Source organism: Pipistrellus kuhlii, unplaced genomic scaffold (assembly GCF_014108245.1).
Source record: "Pipistrellus kuhlii isolate mPipKuh1 unplaced genomic scaffold, mPipKuh1.p scaffold_m20_p_14, whole genome shotgun sequence".
Lineage (NCBI taxonomy): Eukaryota > Metazoa > Chordata > Mammalia > Chiroptera > Vespertilionidae > Pipistrellus > Pipistrellus kuhlii.
In genome coordinates, this window is record NW_023425449.1 from 10,003,424 (window position 1) to 10,025,690 (window position 22,267).

Genomic DNA, 22,267 nt, shown 5'->3' on the forward strand with positions numbered 1-22,267 from the left:
CAATGGGGTGCAGGTCAGCTACGGTCTGAGGCCACCCTGCAGGAGCTACAGTGAGAACTACAGTTTTCTCCTCTTTGCGTAGGATTTGGAGGCTTTGGAGCTCTCTAAAGCGGGTTGTAAGTTTGCTAGGTTAAGCTGCCATAGAAAAGGCCATTCATATGCAAAAGGTTCTGCTTGGAGCTTGGGTGGGTTTGTAGGTTGTGTGGGGCAGGCGTCTCAGGACGTCACTAGGCTAGGGTGTGGCAAACAGCGATGGCTGGCTGCCAGCGTCCCTGCATCTCCCCATGTCTCGCATCCCTGCACAGCAAACAATTATTTCTGTGCACAGCTCTGCAAGCAAGCCACCCTCACTTTCCGACCCGATGGCAGACAGTCCAGCTTCTCCCCGAAGGAGTTTGGGTCCTGTGTGTCTCCCCAGAAACTGGATTTCAGAGAAATCAGGAGCTTGTCTCCCTTCGGGTTGAAGAAAGCAACGCCTGCCACCAGCCAGGATGGCACTCACACCCTTGTACCTCGGCGTTTGTGCATTGAATTCTTTCTCTTTCCTTCTAGTTGCAGAACTTCCACTCAGCCAGCCCTCCCATGGCTCTGGGTGATAGACATTTTGTCTTTTAGTTGTAGTTTTGAAATTGTGCAAGGCAGCAGTTTAGGTGTTTACCTACACTGCCATCCTGCATTCGGACTTGGTTTTATTCTTATAATCCTCCCACCACATTTTGGAAGGCTAAGAATAAGAGGGATTTGTATGCATTAGAACTGAGGGGGTGACAGAGCTATTATCACTTTGCACATCAGCCTCTGTGTCCCCAGAATGGGGCACAGCACTTGGCCCACAGTAACTGAATTGGCAGAGTGGAAGGCAAGAGGTGGAACTGAGCCCTGTGGCCTTGACAACTGGTCATCCTTGCCTAGTGGGAGAACTTGCCTGCAAAGTTGACTGAACAGCAGGAGAATGAATGCCATGGGCCAAGGGAGAGATTGCCTCGGGGGATGTGCGGAGACCAGCTGCATCCTCAGTGGGACCTACTTGGGCCTGTGGGGAATGGATTCAGACCCCCTACTTAGACCATGTAACATGGATCATGGCAACAAGGCATTGTGGCTCATTTCTAATCCCATGATCTTTCCAGAAACCTCAAGAAGCACTTTTTTGAACCTCCTTGCCCTGCCCACTGGTCCAGATATGGAGGATGCTGCAGATGCCACTGGGATGAAGTCAGAAGAAGGCTTTCTGAAGGTAAGTTTTCAGCAAAGATTTGGAAGCTGTGGACAAGGACAGAGGGAGAAGGTAAGATGTGGAAGCACATAAGTGCCATTTGTTTGGCACAGAGAGGCTCTCGGGAGGGAATCAGGAATTGTGGGCAATTCAGCGGGTGGGTGTTCTTTGAGGAAACACCAATAAATACCGGGATAGTGGATAGAGGGGTTTACATCTGAGCTGACCTTTGGGTTCCAGGACAAAAGATTGTTGTGATGAAATTGATGTTTCAGCACATGGTTTTGGCCTCTCTGTGCAGATGGACTAAGGAATAAGCTCTGGGCTCATTCAAGAGGGGGTGAGCTGGGAAAGAGGAAGGTCAAAGTGCATGGGCTCTGCCCTGAGGAACTGGTCAACAATAACTACCCTGGTAGCTTGTCTCTGTCACTCTGGCTTTATTCAGTCCTCTTCTCACTTGACCTTGGGGTGGGACATAAAGTGACCAGGGGAAATTCCCACAGTGGTGAAGCCCAGCACTGGAAGGGGCCAAGGGGAACCTAGCATCTTCCCAGCTCACACAGGGGTTTCTTTCCGACCAAAGAACCCCACCACCAACCTCACAAAAAGTAGCTGACACTGTTATTTACTCTTACTTTATGAATATTTATTTTTTCTTCTTAAAAATGTACAAAAAATAAAATAACTGTATTTATATAGATTCCCCCTCTCCCATTTACAAAACTATTAAGTTACATTTGCCTTTTTTTTTTTTTAAAACACAAGAGCAAATTGTCCATCTAGCAATCTCCCTTGCTTGTCTTTAAGAAAGGGCTGTTCATAGAATTTGGCACAAACCCTCTGTTTTCATTGCATTTCATGATTTTAAATAAGAAGGAAAATAAATGTTGGCTTCATGCCATGCTTCCTATGTTTGGGGCATGGGACGGGCCTTGGGCTTTTAGGGTCCAATTCCCAGATGACATCTGACTGCATTTTTCTGTTGGTCCCAATTTCCAAACACCCGTAAAGTCTAAGCAATTTGGGTCTGTACTTAAAACACTTGTTTCACATGTCCCTCATTGTAAATGCATTCTTTTCTTTCTTTTTTTTTTTTAAAGCTTATTTATTTGAGTGTGATTGACCTAGGGGACAACAAAAGGAGGCAAAATTTCCTATTTTTCTGGAGTGTTTTTGCTCAGGAAATTTTCCTCCACAGAGCTCTGCTACTTTCCATAGTGAAGAACAAATCATAGCTAAGCCATGGGCACTCTGAGAACGCAGAGGGGACCTGGTAAACACGAGGGACAGATCGGATGGGAGGTGGCACTCTGCACCACCCTTTGGTGGCAATGACCACATGTTCTCTGTTCTGGCACAGTGGTCACCCCAATGATTGCTTAGGGACTGGGGACAAAGGCAAAAACATTTCTGATTCATTCTCTGCCTAGGGCAGAACCAGCCAACATTTTCTCTACAGAGTCTAGAGCAGTGGTTCTCAACCTTCCTAATGCCGTGACCCTTTAATACAGTTCCTCAGGTTGTGGTGATCCCCAACCATAAAATTATTTTGTTGCTACTCATAACTGTAATTTTGCTACTGTTATGAATCGTAATGTAAATATCTGTGTTTTCCGATGGTCTTATGTGACCCCTGTGAAAGGGTCGTTCGACCCCCAAAGCCACAGGTTGAGAACCGCTGGTCTAGAGAGAAGGGTAGATAGCCTATGTCAGATTGCCAATATTTTAAAATCTTTCCCCTAGCCTGGTGTCCTATTCCCTAGTCCAGTAGTATTTGCCATTGTGTCCACCAATCATGTTTGAAACCACCGCTAAGGCCAAGGAGCATGGGAAGTGCATAGTATAGCAGATATTTCCAACACTGAGTGTGTCCACCTTACAACAGAGCCCATCAAGACCCAGAAGCCCCCCCCCCAACCCCCACCCCCCAGCGGCTAGTCCAGGACATGACAGTCAGAGTGGAGAAGGAGGGGATGACAGGAGCAGAGCTGTACCCAGGATGCAATCCTTTGGCACCACAGGAAGGGTGGGCGATGAGTTGTCCAGAAGGCACACAGCCAGGTGCCCCCTTTCCACCACCCAGAGGTCTTCCTAAGCATGGCACCTGCCCCCCATTCCATTCAAATCCTCTGCAGTGTTAGAGAGAAACAGCTGGGCTGGAGGCAGCCCGTCCATCCTGCTAGGGACCCCAGGGGCAGGTGGCTGGGAGAGCAGGGAGCCCTCGGAGAAAAAGCCCCCGGATAAGACATCAAAAGTGCTTTACCAACAGATCTGGGCCCTCACAGAAAAGCTGTCCTGGATCTCGTACCTTGGGTGGGGGTTGTGTCTGGCTACCGAAAAGTTGGTTCTTTCACCCACGAGGGTGAATGCGAACCCCTGGACACCTACCTGCTCCCTCAAAGGGAAAAGTGGCCCAGGACGGTTCAAGCTTTTGCGATTGCTTAGGGAAGTGTGTTTTCTCCTCTCTCAGGACCTGTAGCAGGGGGTGGAATTCTCCTCTGCAGGCTGGTCTCAGAGGAGCCAGGGCTCTCTCCTTCCCTCCCTTCCTCCCTCCCAACCCAGCAGCCAGGAGCAGAGGCCACTGGTCCCTCTCCCTCTAGCACTGAGGCCCAGGAGGCCGCCCTGGCCTGTCTGTCCAGACATGAGCTGCTGGCACCGCTCTCAGCATTGCAGTTGGGCTGTAAGGGGGGCCACTTGAGATGAAGGACATGCTCGTAAACTGCAAGGCACTGCGCAGCGGCCGAGATCCTCAGGACAGGCTCAGGCAGTGCCGGCACCAAAGCTGGAGGAGCTGGGGCCTCAGCCTCTCTGACCTTTCCCACAAGGCAGCTCAGAGAGAGACTCCAGCAACGCACATCACCGCGAGACAGAGGCGGCGGTGGCGGCGGCGGGCTCCAGAGTAGGCGTGCCCATGGAGAGGACGGGGCTCCCTCTGCAGACAGGACTGAGTTCCTGGCCGTGCCCCCTGGAGCTTGTCTTGGCACCCACCGTAGTCACCTACAGCCTGGAGGTCACTTCCCCAGCCCAGCGTGCTTCCACACAGCAGAGAGGCAGAAACCTCTGGTAGAAAGCAGTGCCTCCCCTAGGCCAGTGGCAGTAAACATGCCCACATACCACAGGCAAAATATATTATTGCAATATTATAAACACTATGTACATGATAGCCGGCATGCCTTCCGTGTCACCTTCTAAGTACATGGCAGCTGAACGTCTTCCTGCACAAGGCCCGATGGCCATGTGCAGGGGACCCCTGGAGGTATCCAGCAAGATGACCTCCCCCGATCAAACTGAAGGGTTGACCAGCCAGGGGACCCCCACCTCTTACCCCACCTCTGACCACTGCACCCAGAAGCAGCTCCTTTGGTCCAGCCACTCGGGAGAAGTGGAGAGGTGAGACAGGTGGGACCAGACCTGCTCAGGCTCTTCGAGATGAATGGGTTGGCGGGGTGGCTCTTGATGGCGTCACCTGGAGCCAGCAGTGACCTGCAGAGTCCCGGCGGGCCTGGTCCTGGGCTCCAGGAAAAGGTGGTCAATAAATAAAAGTCTGACAGGTGCAAGGTCCCTTCCTGAGGGGCTTGGGCCTCAGCTCCAGAGCAGGAGCTGGCGGATGGGCCGGACGCACTGACGAGGAGTGGGGCTGCACACCTTGCCCCGCCCCCAGCACGGTCGTGTAACAGCAGTTGTGAGACAGGTGAGGTGGGTCTGCGGGTTCCAGGGCTGGGCCTCCTCCTTCCCCAGGGAGGAGTGCTCCGAGGGCTCCTGCGAGGGCAAGCCGGCCAGGCTCAGATCTCCATGAGTGTGATCTTGAAACCTTCCACCATGCTCTCCATGTTGAGGATGAAGGTGTCCTCATTGGAGTAGTGCTCAATAATGTTGTCGTCCATGTTTACCAGGATGCTGGAAGGGGCGGGGGGAGAGGGGAGAGACAAAAGTGCCATGAACAACATGCTTAGGAAAGGATGGACCACAGGCTGGGGGTCCCCTTTGCCATTCTTCTTCAAGGAAGGCCAGGAGGGTGGAGGAGAGAGGCGACAAGGCAAGGGAAGAAGACACTCATTCCATCGTCTTTCTCCAGAAATCAGCTGGAGGAAAGCAAGGCCTCAATTTCTCAGAACTAACCTCCTGATTCCTAACAGGACTTCAGAGGTCATTCAGTTCAACCCTCTTGATATAGATGGGTAAACTGAGGCCCAGGAGTTAACAGAGGCTAAACTCACAGACTTGGCTATTGACATACTGACAGAACCAGGACCTAAACAGTTAGGTGCCCCATTTTCATGGCCTCTTGAGAATGCATTGTAAAGACTATTTCCCACTTTTTACGGGAGGAAGAGGACGTTAACCAGAACTGCAGCTAGCCTCCGCTGAGCATGTCCTACGTTCCCGGGTGGCAGAGACCCTGCCCTTTATCCTCACAGCGACCTTGCAGGTAGGTGTGATCGGTGCCATTTTGCAAGAGAAAACTGAGCTCAGTGAGGTTAAATCATTCCCCAAGGTCATGGCTGAGTAGGGTTTTGAAACTAGCTTTGCCCCATCTGAAGCTCATCCTTTACCACATGTGATCTACTCCGTGGTTACTATCCCCAGTGGATTTAGTTGTGAGAAAGTCAACGACTTCCAGGTTCTGTCCATGATTTCGCAGTTCTGGAGTCAATCTTCTCCATTAAAGTCAAACAGATTCTTACTCTGAGAATGAAAAACTTAACTATCGTTTTACAGCCATGTGTCACCGGGCCAGTTGTTTAGACTTTGAGAGCTTCAGTTTATTCTTCTGCAAGAAAAAGAATAACAACCCTGCTCTAAAGGCTTGTTGTTAGGATTAAAGTATTTAGCCCAGGGCCTGACGCAGGGCTCAATGAAAGTGAAATGTTAGCATCACTGGCAGGGGCTTCGCGCTGAGGGTTTGTGCTCAGCAGACACCACTCGTCTCACGATCAGGGAGTAAACCCAGACTGTGGCATTGACCTTGGGAAGAATTGCAAAATGCATGCTAGTGAGCTTTCCAACAGAAGCTCACGTGGAAAGTGTTTCTTGCTGGACTCCCCATCAACCAAGAGACCCCATGACTGAGAAAGGCTGAGCTACCCAGAAGGATAATCTGTTTCCTTTATGAGAGGCCCAGAGTGAAGTTTCAAGACCCATTTCTGCTTCTCATAGGAAAATGGCCCCAGAAGCTGGCTTCCTAAAGACCCTCCGGCACGAGTCTCAGCTCTGCAGCCTCTACTCCTAGAGCCTCAGGGGAGGAAGCCCCCGGGGCCTGGAGGTGGCAGAGAGCAGAATGAGGCACTAAGCACTTGGGCTCTGGGGCCATGGGCCTGGGTTCAAATCTGTGTCCTACCTACTGAACACGAGACCTCAGGCAAGATGCTGAGCCTCCATGCAGCTCACTTTCCTCATCAGGAATGGAGGGGTAAAATCTATCTGATAGAGGGGGCAGGAACAGAGCAACGCATAGCAAACACATCTCAGGGGACACAGAATCCACCGAATACCCACTAACGAGAGTTGCTGCTGTTAACACTGAGAACCAGCAGGTCCAGCGATGATTTAGAGCAGTGATTCTCAACCTTCCTAATGCTGCGACCACAGTTCCTCTTGTTGTGGTGACCCCCAACCATAAAATTATGTTTGTTGCTACTTCATGACTGTAATTTTGCTATTGTTATGAATCGTTATATAAATACCTGTTTTCTGATGGTCTTAGGCGACCCCTGTGAAAGGGTCATTCGACCCCCAAAGGGGTCGCAACCCACAGGTTGAGAACTGCTAGCAGGGTCGCCTAAGACCATCAGAAAACAGATATTTATATTACAATTCATAATAGGAGCAAAATTACAGTTATGAAGTAGCAATGAAAATAGTTTTATGGTTGGGGGTCGCCACCTCATGTGGGGACTGTATTAAAGGTTCGAGGCATTAAGAAGGTTGAGAACCACTGATTTAGAGCATTTTTGCTAATAGTTACTTGGGAAGAAAGAATCCTTTTTGTTCCCTCTGTGTAGCGTGGAAGCCAACTCCAAGAGCAGCGTGGGAGTCACTAAAACTCCACTCTGCAGAAGGGTGACCTGGCCACTCTCCCCACTTCCAGGCCCCTCTCTTCCACCCACTAACCCTGTCACCGGAATGACAACGCACAACCCTCCCGCCCTCTCTCATTCAAGGGCCTTGAAATTCATTGCACCTGGGAGAAAGATGCACAATTTTATAAAAGGTGGACAATGGAACCTAGCAAAAGAGAGGCACCACCTTTTTTTTTTTTTTAAGCACTATGTTGACTTATCTGAAAGTTAATTTAAGTTCAATTTTTTTCTTACCCTTTTTTGCTTTTCTTGTAAAGCTTTGTTATCTTCTCTACCGGCAGCCCATATTTCTCAGATATCTGTAACACCAACAACAAAAAGGCAGGTGAGCACAAAGGGGAGTCCAAGCAGAAGCACAAGAAGAGTTCTGACTTAATTCTCTGGGAGGTTTTCCTGGGAGCCAGTGTCCTTCACTCACGAGTCAGACTCTCAAAACGCCTCATTTGCAAGGCCTTCTTCTTCCTTTGGACAAACCTTCCATCATTCACCAACATTTTTAGCCTCATGAGAACATAATCTATGATAACGGTGTCATTCCAGATCAGTCAGGAAAGGTGGGCCCTTATTATGATGTGAATTAATAGGTGGCCATATAGAAAAAACTTAAGCTAAACTAGATGCCTTCTCTAGACCTATACCAAAATAATCCAATCAAAGGTTTCCATATAAGAAGATGAAACCATACAAAAAGAAACCAGTGGGTCAGTTATTTGTATGGATATCATCTTCAAGTAAGGAAGATCTTTCCAAGCAAGATATGAAACCTGAAGAAAAAGAGACAAAGGTTGATAAAAGTACTGATATAGCAAAAGCCGCCATAGAAAGCTGAGGCCAAAGAGTACACTGGGAAACATTTTGGCAGCACGAATGACAGACATGGAACTAATTTCCTTAAGTTAGAAAGAATCCCTGAAAATCAAAACAAAAAACATCTGACAATTCAAGGGAAAAGGTAAAAAACACAAAATAGTAATTTGCAGAAAAAAGTTAATAGGACAATAGGCATATTTTAAAAAAGGCACCACCTCACACATAATTTAACTACAAGTTCAAATTAAAGCAACAAGATACTACTTTTAATCCACCAGACTAACAAAAACTAACTAAAAATACAGTGTCAGTCAGTATGGGAAACAGCAACTCTGATGTTCCGTAGATGAGAGAGTGACAAGCTCAATCGCTTTAGAGGGAGATTTGGGATATGTTGTTGAAGTTAAAAATCCATATCCCCTTTGACCCATATATGTCACATCTAGCCGTCTGGTCTACAGAAATACACTCAGATGTATGCAAAGCTCCTCAAAGAATCACTGTTCATAATACAGACACTGTGGATCACAAACATCCATTAAGCACATATTTTCACAGTTGAAAACTATGCAGTCGTTATGTCCTTAAAAAAAGTGAGAAGCCTACAAATATCTATACTAATAAAAGGGTAATATGCAAATTGGTCAGGATGCCCTCCCAGAAACAAAAGAACAGCAGGCTGCATGGGGCAACAAGGCCAGCAGGGGGGTTAGTGAGGGTCGACCAAACAACTGAATAGCAGGCAGGGTGGGATGACCAGACCGGCAGAAGGGGGCAGTGAGGGGTGACCAGGCTGCAGGGGGGAGCAGTCGGGATGACCAAGCTGGCAGGCAGATGAGCAGTTAGGAGCCAGCAGTCCTGGATTGTGAGAGGAATGTCCAACTACCGGTTTAGAACAGGGCCTAAACAGGCAGTTGGACATAAGCCAAGGGGTCCCAGATTGGAGAGGATACAGGCTGGGTGGAGGGGACCCCCCTCTCTGTGCATGAATTTCATGCCCTAGGTCTCTAGAATATATATATATATATCTTAACATACTATGGGAGGAAAAACAATTTGCAGAACAGTCTATATATAGTGTAATGTCATTTGTATTTTTAAAAATAATATGTGTAAGAATATAGAAAACATTTCAAGGACCCACCAATTCATTAAGTGGCCACCTTGAAAGAATGGATGATACATTTTTAAAATCCTGGCTCATTTGAGAGATGTAGATCACGCTTTTGCTGTGTTTGTTTCCATTTTGTTTTCCTTCAGGTTCAGTAACAGTGAACTCTGTTCCTTTGCAGAAACCTGAAGAAAACACTAACATGCCCTCCATCAGTGTTTCCTAGAGGGCGGTCCCTGCTCAGAAATGCCTGGGGATTGGACTGCCAACAAAGCCAACCACAGGGCCAGGGCAAAACCTCTCCTGGTGATACCCCTCTGTATCTAGTTTGCCATTTTTGCCTTTTTAAAGTGTACATTTATTTCAGTGGCATTTAGTCCATTCACAATGCTGTGCAACCCTCAGGACTTCCTAGTTCCAGAACATCCCATCACCCCAAAAGGAAAACTCATTAGTCTCGTCCTATTACTCCATCAGCTCCTGACAACCACTAATCTGCTTTCTATTTCTACGGATTTGCCTATTCTTGGCATTTCCTATAAATTGAATCATATAATATGTGACCTTTTTGGTCTGGCTAGCAATTCCGCTCCTTGGTGGACAAAGAACTGAAAACAAGTGTCGAAGGCTTGTACACGAATGTCTATAGCGGTACTATTCACAATAGCCAGATGGTAAAGTATCCAATGTCTGCCAGCTGATGACTGGAACACCAAAATGTTTAAACAATGGAATACTATTCAACCATAAAAAGGAATTAAGTGATAGCATCAGAATTAACCTGGTTATTGAATAACAGGAGTAAAGGGAAGACTGCATACATAGGCACGCCATTTATACAGCTTTGCCAGAAAGCTGCAGTTAACACTTTCAAGTCTGTTGCCCACAGCTCACTGGGGGGAAGGGATGGGCAAAAGAAAGATGCCCAGTAAGGTCTGGGCAACGTGGGAAGATGCTTACCTGTCAGCCACACCTGGGAGTGAGTCAGTGGCCAGAATAGGAGTGGCCCCTGCAAGAGCACAAAATCTGAGATCCTTAACTCCTGAACAAAGGAAGTGCTCTCTCTCACAATCGTGAATTCTTAGTCTCTTTCTCTCTTGGGAGATAATGGATCATGGACTGTGATCAGCCTGAGGCCACAATGGACCCAGCCACGAAATGGGAACTCTGCACACTGGCCCTGCTGGAACCCCAGCTACACTTTTTTCAGGACTGGATTAAGGGACATGGGACTTTGCAACCCGAGAAATATAATTCCACGCCAATAAAAATGACTCTTTCTCCTGTGAGAATTTCAGAAAATTCCTTTACTAAAGATATTGTAAGAGCCCAAACCAGTTTGGCTCAGTGAATAGAGCATCGGCCGGTGGACTAAAAGGTCCCAGGTTCGATTCCAATCAAGGGCATATACCTTGGTTGCGGGCACATCCCCAGTAGGGGATGTGCAGGAAGCAGCTGATCGATGTTTCTCTCTCATCGATGTTTCTAACTCTCTATCCCTCTACCTTCCTCTCTGTAAAAAAATATCAATAAAATATATTTTTAAAAATTCACCTATATATTTAATAATAATAAAATATTGTGCCGGGACCGGTTTGACTCAATGGATAGAGCGTCGGCTTGGGGACTGAAGGGTCCCGGGTTTGATTCCGGTCAAGAGCATGTACCTTGGTTGCGGGCATATCCCCAGTAGGGGGTGTGCAAGAGGCAGCTGATCAATGACTCTCTCTCATTGATGTTTCTAACTCTCTATCTCTCTCCCTTCCTTTCTGTACAAATCAATAAAATATATTTAAAAAATATATATTGTAAGAACCCCATTCCCACTAACAACGGAGAAATCCTAACAACCCAATCCTATAACAGAAGTCCCGATTATACTACAACAAGGAGAAACCTCAACACATGCTGAAATGTGGCTGAAATAAACCAGCCACAAAAGACCATGAATATCAATATGATTCCACAAGTAGGCACGATCCTATACATTTTACCAGTTTGCCTCATAACCCAAAATGCTGTTTCCAATGTAGCTGTCCCTTGGAAGTCCTGTTGTCTCCATCACTATAAAACACACACACACACACACACACACACACAATAAATAAATAAAACCTAATAATCTACAGCACAGTTGTATAGGGGAAAACTTTAAGAGGGAGTTATAAGCCATATTCAAAGTAGAGTCCATTAAAGTCATAGTCAGATAAATAACATGCATAAAAATCTTAAAGGCTGCATCTTAACGAAGGGATGCCAGCTCAGGAGAACACAAGCAGCTTTCCTAGAAGAGGGGTTCATGGCTTACCGCTTCCATCAGGCCCTTCACGGTGGGAGATTTCAACATCAAGGCATCGAACACGTCGTCCGTCTCCTTCCTCACGTACAAAAGCACTGGAAGAGCAGGGGGGGAAAGGGTTAACAAGGAGCCCACACAATCCCGCAGGCGCCACAGGAGACTGCTTCCTGTCACACAGGCCTGGACACTGATGTTATCCATGGATAAATCCCGGTGCTCCAGGGCCAATGACATCCTACGCGGGCGAGGAGGCACTTCCCTAGGCAACCTGCGGCCAGGGACTGGGAAGGAGCAACGCGATGGCATCTGGGCACCGACTGACAACTGGGTACCGACACCCAGCTGTTTCACACACTGTTCACATGTGAGTTTCTCACAGGGTGTGTGCATGACCTCTCTAGACCTGAGACCTCTGTCTTCTGTATATGTACTTGATCATTCAATAACTATTCCTGAAGTCCCACCTGGGCTCCTAGGCCCCAGGCCATGTGCGAGGAGCTGAGGTCGCAGCAATGAGCGGAGACGCAGCCTGTCCTGAAGCTCATGGTCCACTTAGGACGGCGGGCATTCCTGAGAGGCAGACAACTACATAGCCGTAACTAGATGGTCAGTTGTGTAGGAAGAAAACAGAAGAACAAACCACCTGAAGTTCTGCAGCTTCTTGTCTTTGCCCAGTATAAAAACAAAGTGCCAAATAAACATATGGAGTGAGTGTGCCTCCAGAGACTTCCCAATTCCATCCTTTGGAAGGAATATCTTATAGTCTCCATTTCAGCTAAAATGATCTAGTGGCAAACCATCAAACCTCAGAGGGAAGGTGGGGGAGAGGTGGGGGGCGGGGAGAAGGAGGGGGAGGGGAGAGATCAACCAAAGGACTTGCATACATGCATATAAGCCTAACCAATGGACAAAGACACCAGGAGGGTGAGGGCAAGAGTGGAGAGGTGAGGGGGGGGGTGGGGTGGGGAAGAGACAATGGGGGAATAAGAACACATATGTAATATCTTAATCAATAAAAGAAAACAAAATAATTAAAAATAAATAAAATGATCTAGTGGCATCATAAGAGGACCCAGCGTCAGCAGTACAACCAGGGTCACTTAGATCACGGAATCACAACTACCACTAGATGAGAACAAGTCAAGGAAAAACAACTAACGAAATAAAACAAAACAGAAACAATAAAAGCTCTCACTAGTGTCTGTTCCAGATGAATCTCCCGTAGCTTCTTCCCACAGCCTCCGGCAGGAAAATGTAATTTCCAGTCTGAGCCTCAGGAAACCCCAAACCATGTTCTATTCAAACGGGTTTACAAATCTCCTACAATTATTATCCTGGAAATAAGATGGCTTGGGGAAGGGTAGAAGGTGGTATGGGGGCATGTTGACTGACTACGGGATGCCCTCCGAGGACTGCCGGGCTCAGCATACTCCACGGTGCCCAGGGAGCTGGCTCTCCTGAGCTGTGTGTCCCCGGCAAAGCAGTCTAAGAACCCCTGCTGCCGAGGCAATCGCAACCATCACACATCCCAGATACCGGCAAAGGTAGCTGCCACAGGGCAGCCCCCAAGGGCTCCAACACAGCCACCCTGAGAAGTGGCCAGAAAGGCAGAACCACAAAAAGTGGCATTGGTGGAAAGCATGCTCCTTATCTCTCCCGGAGAACTTCCAACAAAATCAACAAAGGAAGTGGCACTGACGCCGATTCCCTGTGGTGGTCAGAGAGGCTCAGGCTGGGAGCTCCGGGCGAGGGCTCAGTGGCACCAGCATCTGTTTCCAAAGGAGAGCTGCTCCTGGAGCATACTTTCTCCACGGCTGGTAGGTTGCAGCGCCCCCATGTGTCCCTATGATGATGTTTCAGAGGCCAGATTCTTGCTTTTCATCATAGCCCAACACAATGTTGGTCCTGACTTCAAAATCTCAACATAATCTGAGAAGCACTTCTTTGGACTAGCCAGCAGATACTAAATGTGGATGCAAGCCAGGTTAATGTTGCCCGTGTGATTCTTTGATTTCCATACAGCTCTGCCCTCATTCTAGAGTATGAGATAAAAAGGCAGGCAGGATGGAGCTCAACGTGCACACAAACATTTGATGGTGAGCCTGTGATGTCAGAAAACCTTTTACAGGCTTAAAGGTTGCTAATGTGACTAACACCATCCAGACATGTAAGATCTTTCATTTGAAATGCTAAGTACTTATTCTCAATGATGATAAGATAGCGTAAGTAGACCCAGGCCTACTCATAAAACACCAGTGGATCAGGCACTTCAGTGTTTCATGTACATTCATCCACACATCGGCCCTCACAGCAACTCTGTGAAGCAGGTGCTCTTGTCATCCCCATCTTACAGATGAGGATGACCTTTCCAAAGTCATACAACTACCGGGCTGCGGAGGCTATAGGTCTGCTCACTGTGTAAGCTCCTTTTCAACACATCGGGGGAGGGAGATACAATTTCTCAACAAAATACTCAGGCCTGCCAAAACTGGTTTGGCCCAGTGGATAGAGCATTGGCCTGTGGACTGAAAGGTGCCAGGTTCGATTCCAGTCAAAGGCATGTACCTTGGTTGCAGGCACATCCCCAGTGGGAGGTGTGCAGGAGGCAGCTGATTGATGTTTCTCTCTTATCGATGTTTCTAGCTCTCCATCCCTCTCCCTTCCTCTCTGTAAAAAAGCAATAAAATATATATTTTTAAAAACACAAAACACCCCAAATCCTGTGTGGATGGTGAGTCTACACTCACCATCCACACAGGATTTAACATGGCAATCTGACACACTAGAAAATTGAAAGTCTTTGGAAGCTAATGGAATTAGCTACACTTAGGACAGTCATGGGGTGACTGTCCCCTTCCCTAATTTCCTCCTCTCCCCCCCCCTCCCCCATCCCAACACACACACTTTCCTCTTATTCTGAGGAAGGACAGTGAGTCGTGAACAGCATCAAATGCTGAGTGAGACACTGACAAGCTTGTGCTTCATTCCTTCCTTTCTTGGTGAAGTAGAAACAAGACCCTTGATTGAGAGGAAATGAGTAAATGGCGAAGTCCCAGAAAACAGGCTCAGCTCCTTGTGTGAGACTGATCGTGCACCCACTGAACAGTTCTCAGGGCTGGTGCCTACGCTGTTGTCGCACACACAGCAAGGGTTTCTTTTTAACCTTATATCTCACCGCGTGGCAAGTCAGTATGTTCATTGCATTTCTCCCGAGGTAAAGGCAAGAACCGGTGCCCAGAAAGAATACACATGTGCTTCCATGCTTCCAAAGACAGGCTTTAAAACAAAGAGGACCATGAACTTCCTGTGTCAATAACAAGCATGACAGTCCCCAGGCCCGCCCTGAACCATAGGGGTATGGACGGGGCTGTGTGTTCTTGGCCCACCACCCCCTCCCACTTTCAGCAACGCCAGTGGAGGGCCCCAAGGGGAGAGATACCTCGCTTCATCCCTTCTTCCTTTATCTGCTTGGAAGGCGTTGGGCCAAAGTCCTCTTCCATGGGCCTGAACATCCGTTTAACAAGGACACTGCTGCTAGAAAAGATGATCAGGGAGTATTCAGTAAAGCAGTCAGGGCACTAGCACAGAGACAGAAAGTCCCTATCTTTCCCCTTTGTTTATACCATCCCTAGTTCTCCACAACCTTCTTCTTCCCCCTGCAGGTCCCAAGTCATTCCTGTGAGAGGTAGAATGCGCCCCCCACTATTTTTAGGACATGGTCCAGAGACATATTTCTCATTGTCTACAAAGGTGAGACCTCTGGCTTTCCCTGCTCAGATCAGGGCTGGGGAGGAGCAGGAGTGAGCCCTGGTATCTGTGTGGCCTCCAAGTTACACAAGCCCTCTCTGAACTAGCTAGGGCCTGGGGGTCCTGCACTGTTCAGCCAGCCCCCTGCGGGCACGGGGGGGGGCCTGTGGAAATGGTGCAGGCCCACCTCACTGGTTCTCAGTTATAAGGCTGCCCTCACTTCCTGCTGCTCTGAGCCTCCATCTGGTTGGAGCAGATAAGCCTGCAGCGATGGAAGTTCCCTGGAGACCCAGACATGGGCTGCCCAGCTCTTCCTCCCCCTTGGGAGAGGGTTTCCATCCCCCTTCCTGAGAGCTCGGTGTGGTGGCCCAGCAAGTCCCCAACTGGGCCAGGTCTGATAGTTCTGCATTTCCTGCCAAAGTTCCCACTCTTTCTGGGCACTCTAAGGAAGGGGAGGACTGTCCTGGAGGAATGCAAATTGGAAAAACAGGCTGCCTGAAGGGAAGGCACTGATGCCATGGACCCTGTGAGCCAGCCAGGGCAAGCACCAAGCTCATCCCTATTTCAGTGACCATCAAACTAATGCTTAGCATGTTACATGTCTTACGCAGGGTGATGTCGCTGATATGTGAAAAGCGCTGTTCAGAAAACCCAACTTGGAGGGACAACCTCATGCTAAAGATACTCAGGAAACCCGAAATGATGAGTGAGGGTGTAAGAAATGATATTAAGAGTCAACATTCTCTTACTGTTATCCCCACTAAGTCAAACTATGGAAATAGCCAGAAGGAAATCTCAAACCCAAGTAAGTCCCAGGTAAAGGTGGTAATGAGTTTTTAGAGAAGTGTTTCCTCAGTCTTCCCCTCACTACCTTTTCACAAAAGTAGGTCATGTTATTCTGTCATGTTTTGGAATTGGATGGCCATGACTTCAGGAGCTGAAGGTTAAAAAATCTGTTCGCACAGCTGTCGGTGACCAGGAGGGGAATAATGGGCAAATAGCCTGAAATGTCACCAGACTGTGGAATACCGCTCTGTCATGCTGTGCGAAGGTTCCTAAGCCAGTGATTTTCTTTTCCTCCTCAAGTAATAGTTATTTGTATTTTTCCAGTTCTGCTGACTTTTGATCATGCCCCATTCTGAGCCATGACAAATTTGCCATTAAAATAACATCTTGGATAAACCACCTTTCTCCTGGGAGTTAAAAAATGCTTTCTTTCACACGTTCAAATATACAAACCCAATAGGGAGTCGATAAGTTTGTGTGGTCTGAATTCAACTGTTACATTTATTTTCAAAACAAGGCAAGAAAGGAGGGGCAGATGGGACTGCCCCATTTGACAGATGCAAAGAGAATGATGCCTGTCCAATTATACAATCGAGTATAATAACCAAGGATTCCCAGAAGAAGCCACATGGAGACTGGTAGGAAGTAAAAGGATGTGAAAAGGGCTGACCCCACACCCATGAGCTTCAGCTGAGAATCAGGAGGGATATCTCAGCCTGAGGAGATGAGGTCTGAACCCCATACGGGGCTCCCCAGCCCAGAGCACCCGAGCAGGGAAGAGGAGACCACATAACATATGGATATAAAAAATAAAAAATAAAATAAAAAAACACAAAAAAAAAACAGTGGAAATTCTGTTTCCCAGGGAGAGGCAGGAATCTGCTAGAAACCAAGAGCCCTCTCAAAGGGCCAGTGCATAAAACCTCATTCAGGGCCACTCTGGCAGAGGGCAGGTGAGAACAGACTAGAGTTGTGTGAAGACAAATTGGGTTGTGAGGCTCTGGGGATAAAGTTTAATGAAAAACACAATTTTAAGCCCAGCCAGCATGGCTCAGTGGTTGAGCATTGAGCTATGAACCAGGAGGTCTTGGTTCAATTCCCAGTCAGGGCACATGCTCAGGTTGTGGGCTAGATCCCCAGTGTGGGGTATGCAGGAGGCAATTGATCAATGATTGATGTTTCTATCTCTCTCTCCCTCTCCCTTGCTTTCTAAAAAAAAAAAATAAATATATATATATATATATATATATATATATATATATATATATATATATTTTTTTTTAAACCCACAAGTTTAAAATGGAGGCAACATTGTGGCTCACTTATGTAATTATTCTAATATTATGAGAATCGGTATTTGTGGCTTGGAATAAAATTTCTGGTGATAATCTCATGCATATGATTTAAAAAGTGCTATATCTCAACTTTGATGGTAATGAAGAATTGTCCTAATAAACAGATATGACAAAAAGTAACTCCAGTGATAAGAAAGACACCAGTGTCAAAGATGAACTGTGAATAATCTAAATAGATGTGTTTCATAAAATGACAGGTATTTCTAAATCATATAATATTATTCTTTAAATGTATGTGTAATTAAATTAACAAAGCAAGTATCAGTAGATCATTGACATTTTTTATTATGTTCACAAAGATTTACCTATTTTTGTTTTCATCTTCTCTTTGGAAAACTGCCCTATATTTGTAATCACCTTATGTATACACTAAATGGCCAGATTATCATAATAATCTGGCCACTCAGTGTGTGTGTGTGTGTGTGTGTGTGTGTGTGTGTGTGTGTGTGTGTTTTAGAGGCCTGGTGCATGAATTTGTGCATGGGTGGGGTCCAGCCAGCCAGGACATGGGCAGTTGGCCAGCCTGCCTGCTGGTTGCACTCCTGGTCAAGGAAACAATTTGCATATTAGCCTTTTATTATATAGGATATACACTAAGTGGCCAAATTATTACCCGTTCAGAGATCATAATAATCTGACCACTCAGTGTATATAGTAAAACACATGGGAATTTGGGGAGAAGTCAATGAAATAATACATATAAAGCACTTTGTACGGTGTCTAGCCAAGACAGCCAATAAATGCTATTCCTTTTACATATAACAAGAGCCAAGAGCCTGCTATAGATGATCACTGAGGCTGCCCAAATTGCTCAAATGACCTCTAGTTAGAAGGCGTGTAAAAGGGACTTGGGCCTTGGGCGTTAAGATTGTAACAGAGGATAATTCTTACAAAGGCTAAGCCAAAAGAGTTAGGTCCACTGGTCACCTAAATGCTGCCAACTTGCAAGGAAGGACCATTGAGGCTAAGATAGGTTAAGTGAGGCCTGCACATGGAGCAGCATTCACATTGGGCGTTTCTCATTCATGCTAAGGTTTCCCAGGAGAATAATAAAAGTTAGTCCAGATGGGATCTTAGAGATCATCGTATTCTATAAAACCTTCATTTACAATTGAAGGACCCAAAACTCAGAGGTCAAGGAGCCGGCCCCCGGCTCCCCATTAGTGAGCTGCAGTCTGGGAGAGCAGACTCAACGTTCTTTCCATGACACCACACTGTCCCTTGTAAAATATGTGAATAACAGATTAGAATTGATAGCGCTAATCACTTCTGTTCATTCCAGCCTCTGGAAATTATCCAGGTGCCAAGATAAAAAGAACAATTAATTAAGCATTTAGAAAATTTAGAACTCAAGAGTTTAGAGGTCAGATTCTGGACAAGGTTCTGCTTCTAACCAGCTGGGGAAGTGTTTGACTCCTCTGAGAGTCTCTATCCTTTAGGACAGAAGGTGGCACCCTTTTTCTGTGAAGGGCAGACTAGCCAGCACTTGGGCTTTCTGGGTTCCACAGCCTTTTCTTCAACCACTGAGCTCAGCTGTGGTCCCACCAATGCGGCCACAGACAAGACATAAAGGAATTAACATGGCTGTGTTCTAGTGAAATTTTATTCAAGTGTCCACTTGAATTCCATAGAATTTTCAAGAGTTTGTGGACAATACAGAAGCAAGTGATGGGTCCTTAGGCTGTAGTTTGCTCAGCTCTGCTCTGGAAAGTGAGTTCAGCAGTATCTACTATACTTACTTCACCTTGAAATGTTTCAGAAGTAAATACGTTCATGATATTAAGAATATGGAAGCCCTGATTTGAATGCAATTTGAAAATAAGTGGTCTAGAGATTTTTAGTTATATCCGTGTAGTGCAAGCCAAGATCTTAGGTACACATATGTAGTGTAACGTAGATACTAAAAAATGAATGTAGTGGTAGATGTTTTTAAGAGAAAAATACCATCCAGATCATACAAAGAACTAGAGCCAATGAGTAGTAGTCAAAAGAAGGTAGACCCCAGTTCCACAAACTACCTTTCTGAGGGATGGAGTCACCCAACAGTAATGGACTACCTCACACACGGTGAGAACATTCAGAATATTTCCATAATTTCTCGAGAATGTGGTATAAGAGATCACATGCCTAGGAGAGAGGGTCGGCTAAATGACCTTGAAGGATCCTTTTTAGCTCTAAAATCCTAGGAGTCTATACAGTGAGTTGTGGATAGCAAGCAGTGGGCAGTCTTGACGTGCAACAAACAAATTGAGAGCCTTGGGTGACCTAAGGACCGTGAAAAGGCTCTCCGCCTTCCCAGCTCCCACCCCCACCAGCCTCACCACTAGCCCACCCCGCTCTCCCCAGAGTGAGGGCTTCCGGAGGTACGCCAGGTGGCCCAGGTAACACCGAAAGTAGGCAGGCTATATCCTTGACACTTGCCTCAACTTAGCTTGTTCTTCCCCAAAATATTATTTCAGTAACTGGATTATCGGTAGAAAGGTGGAATTGAGGAGATGCATCGTGTAGAAAAATAACTGGTCGTTCAAAGGCAGGCCAGAGGAAGGAGAAAGAGGGAGAGATTTGGAAGGAAAATGGTATTCCCCCAGCCTTCCTCTCGGTGCCCGGAAGCAAGCATTTCTCAGCTCTGAGCCTGGAGGTGAGAGGACAGTCTACTGAAATGAACCGACTTTGGGTGTTTAAGTGAAAGAACTGAGTGTCTTACCCTTCTCGCTCATCATCCGTGTTATAATACACCTGCGGAACAAAACAATAGGCTTACTGTAGGTCAGTCAGAAGTGGAAACATATTATGCAATGCACAGTCTTTCCTAAGGCATTACACCGTCTCGTAAAAAAAAGACAAATCTGTGTAAAGATGCTATGCATGTGTGTGTCGAAGGAAATACACATTTAACCTCATATTCTCCATAAGGTCAATTCTTATACTTCAATGAGATAAAATTGGAAATGTGATTATTTCCAGCTAAGACAGTCTGATCAGATTACCTATCGCCCTTTTGCTTTTGACAATAAGGAAATATTTTAGCAGAAGCTAAGAAGCATTGTTTAGAAGGGCTCCAGGGCAGGACCATGAGTAAGCAATCCCAGTGGCCCACGGGTGAGCTGACTGGACACTGTGCTTATGTGCCGGGACCGGAGCAAGAGGGTCCCATGGCAGTGCGGCAGTAACTCTGTGTGCTCCTCTCAAGGGCCCAAGTTCCCTGGCATCCTCCAAGCACAAAAATTTAGGAGTCAACTGTCTTCAAGCTGGAAAAGGTCATTTAGCTCTTAAAAGCATTTCTGGCCAGAGAGAGATCTCCAAGAAAAGACTCATGCCCTAACCGGTTTAGTTCAGTGGATAGAACATAGGCCTGCAGACTGAAGAGTCCTGGGTTCAACTCCAGTCAAGGGCACATGCCCAGGTTGGAGGCTCCATCCCCAATAGGGGGCATGCAGGAGGCAGCTGATCAATGACTCTCTCTCATCATTGGTGTTTCTATCTCTCTTTCTTTCTCCCTTCCTCTCTGAAATTAAAAAAAAAAAAAAAATCTATTTAAAAAAGAAAAAGAAAAGACTCATTTAGTTGGTCAGAATGGCGGTAAGCAGAATCAGAATGAAAGCGATTATGAAGCATCCTTCTCATTTTGTGAAGCAGCAGGGAAACTCCAGAGGGGATCTGAGATGTACATAGGTTCCCTTGACCCAATGACTTATACAAATTCATTGTGGACCTTTCCTAAAATTTATCTGTGTGCTTCAAGACCATTTTTGCTTGGGCGAGGAACAATATCTAAGTTAGAATCAGACACACGTGTTAATTACAAAAGTCGCCCCTAGAGCTAATACATTTTGTCACTGTCCCTGCCCCAGATGCCTGGGAGAGAAACAGCTGTGCCTGGATGGACACCCTTCCTACATACTTTCCGGGCAGTTCCTGGGATCCTGCCACACCCTGGCGTAGTTGCATAACAGAGCTGGTTACCTGGAACTCTTCGGGAATGAGCCATCTAGTCATTAGCTCAGATTTCCAGGAGGAACTTTCCACTCTTAACTGTCTTATGCCCGTTGTTGTATTATATAACTCTCTTACTTTCTTTTTAAAAAAATATATTTTATTGATTTTTTTTACAGAGAGGAAGAGAGAAGGATAGATAGTTAGAAACATCGATGAGAGAGAATCATCGATCAGCTGCCTCTTGTACACACCCCATTGGAGATGTGCCCGCAACCAAGGTACATGCCCTTGACCGGAATCGAACCTGAGACCCTCGAGTCCACAGGCTGATGCTCTATCCACTGAACCAAATCGGTTTTGGCCTCTGTTTCTTCTTAAACAGAAAAACGATGAAGCCAAGATCTTCCTAGCACTGGCCACCCCACTGGATTTTTTGTAAGAAGTTCTTGATGTTGACCTGTGTTTTACTGGATTCTTTCAATGTGGCATACAGCATCTGCCCTGCCTGGCTACATGGATAATGGACAGTTCTTTGCACAGCTGGGTGGTGACTCAACGATGGAGCAGCCTTCCCTTACGTTTGGCCTCCTGAATGGCTTCTGCTACCCTGTCCCTGTCACCATCCTGCCACTGTCATTTCTCCTCTTGCCTAATGACCCACTGTTTCTCCCTTGTCCTTTGTAGGATTTATTCCACTCATTTAATTTTTATGGTGTTTCTCAAACTTTAAAGTGCATAAAAAAAATCACCTGGAGACCTTGTCATAAACGCCAATTCCTGGAACCCCTTCAGAGAGTTTAACTGAAAAGATCTAGAGGGGAACTTAGGAACCTGAAGCTTCTGTGGTTTGGGGGAGGACTGCTTACCAACCACCACGGGGGGGGGGGGGGGGGGGGGGAGGCGCAGTGCCCTCCTTGGGGTCTAGTG

At 46.6% G+C, this 22,267-nt stretch overlaps 1 protein-coding gene and 1 long non-coding RNA gene across 8 annotated transcripts in view; one reads left to right on the plus strand and one right to left on the minus strand.

The window, feature by feature from the left end:
- The first annotated feature begins 3,250 nt into the window (after positions 1-3,250).
- Positions 3,251-4,735, plus strand: LOC123652291. Its single transcript, XR_006741550.1, has 2 exons — positions 3,251-3,665; positions 3,699-4,735. It is a non-coding gene; the product is annotated as an uncharacterized LOC123652291 (long non-coding RNA).
- Positions 4,328-22,267, minus strand: part of GRHL2 (grainyhead like transcription factor 2) — a 115,169-nt gene continuing 97,229 nt past the window's right edge. For 5 of the 7 annotated variants that reach the window (XM_036436686.2, XM_036436691.1, XM_036436689.2 and 2 more), the window contains 5 exons: positions 20,109-20,140; positions 14,956-15,050; positions 11,526-11,611; positions 7,531-7,595; positions 4,328-5,113 (listed from right to left, as the gene is read on the minus strand). In XM_036436686.2, coding sequence (XP_036292579.1) covers positions 4,999-5,113; positions 7,531-7,595; positions 11,526-11,611; positions 14,956-15,050; positions 20,109-20,140 — 393 coding nt within the window. In that variant the 3' untranslated portion in view covers positions 4,328-4,998. Of the gene's footprint in view, positions 5,114-7,530; positions 7,596-8,341; positions 8,625-11,525; positions 11,612-14,955; positions 15,051-20,108; positions 20,141-22,267 lie in introns of those variants that run through there. The other 2 variants (XM_036436687.2, XM_036436688.2) reach the window with 2 other exon arrangements.